Source organism: Leishmania donovani, chromosome 17, assembly GCF_000227135.1.
Source record: "Leishmania donovani BPK282A1 complete genome, chromosome 17".
Taxonomy (NCBI): domain Eukaryota; phylum Euglenozoa; class Kinetoplastea; order Trypanosomatida; family Trypanosomatidae; genus Leishmania; species Leishmania donovani.
Genome location: NC_018244.1, coordinates 299,116 through 300,413, shown reverse-complemented (window position 1 = coordinate 300,413; position 1,298 = coordinate 299,116). Strand labels below are relative to the sequence as shown.

At 57.3% G+C, this 1,298-nt stretch overlaps 1 protein-coding gene across 1 annotated transcript; it reads left to right on the top strand.

Moving 5' to 3' along the window:
* Nucleotides 1–94: 94 nt before the first annotated feature.
* On the top strand, nt 95–385 carry LDBPK_170700 (hypothetical protein, conserved; the record flags this gene model as incomplete). Its single annotated transcript, XM_003859876.1, has 1 exon — nt 95–385. One exon carries the CDS (start codon nt 95–97, stop codon nt 383–385), a length of 291 nt encoding a protein of 96 aa, XP_003859924.1.
* Between the last annotated feature and the right edge of the window lie 913 nt (nt 386–1,298).

The window sequence follows — 1,298 nt, the reverse complement described above, 5'->3', positions numbered from 1 at the left end:
AATTTTGTCAAACCTTCTAGCAAGGTGCTTGAAAATAGTACGTTAACTCCCTTACCCTTCCCCTAAACACACGTACACGCACCACACTTGCGCTATGTCTGCCGCTGACTTCGAGGCCGCCGTGGCGTACGTGCGCTCCCTGCCCAAGGACGGTCCAGTGCAGCTGGACAACGCCGCCAAGCTTCAGTTTTACTCCCTGTACAAGCAGGCGACGGAGGGTGACGTGACAGGCAACCAGCCGTGGGCCGTGCAGGTCGAGGCGCGTGCCAAATGGGATGCGTGGAACTCTCGCAAGGGCATGCGGTCGGAGGACGCCAAGGCGGCGTACGTGCAGTGCCTGATCGAGGTCACATCCCAGAAGGGCCACCCGTGGAACCCTGCGTAGGCATTCGACGCAAATAAGCAGCGTGGGCGTGCACGCGCGGAGCACGCACCGGCCACAGACTAAACGAGTGTTAAACCGCACACGTCCCTCTGTCTGTGCGCGGGGTCTTTCTGCATGCAGTGTCGCGCATTGCAGTGCCCGTGTGCGGTTTTCGATGACGTTAGACCGCGCGGCAGCTCATTCACGACATTAAGGCAGGAGAGAAGCATGAACTGTGCCGAAGAGCACGAGGAGAGAAAAGGATACAAGGGGTTGGGTGGAGCGGGTGTGTAGAAGTGCCACCGCTGCCTAGGGAAGCTGTAATCGCAGAACGAAGTTTGCGGTTTCTCGGTTGGGGCCTGCGCGCTGGTGCGTGAGTCGGAGGCGAGAGAGGGAGAGGAGGGGCACCCAAAGACGCACGCACCTGCTTCCGGCGTGTCTATCGGCCACTCCCTGTGCTTGTCTTTCTCTCGTCAAGTACTACGCTGCTTCTCCGTCCTCCTCACCCACACCTACACCCACCATCCCTCTCTTTACTTATCCAACCGTGTGGACATCTCGCGCGCATTTCTCTCCTCGTTCTGCTTCACACTGCGTTGGTGCGCTTGCTGTTGCTTCGTCCCCCTCCTCCGCTTCCTTCCTTCCTTCCCTCCCTCCCTCCTCCTCTTTTCTATGTCTATGTTTTCCTGTCTATAAGTGATTGGCTGTCTGTCCACCTTTTCGTCAAATTTCTTCTGTCTTGTGCTGCTGTTGTGATGGACGTGCCCGCCAACACACATTGAGCCTGCGCATCATTGTTGCTCTCGACGTCACAAACACACCGAAACATGTTGGACTTTTATTAGCTGTGTTTTGCTTCGCCGCTCCCTCAATGTGAGTCCACGTCTCTTCCACACAGCATGAGGTCCCGTTCCACTCTCGAGCCGCCGACCCT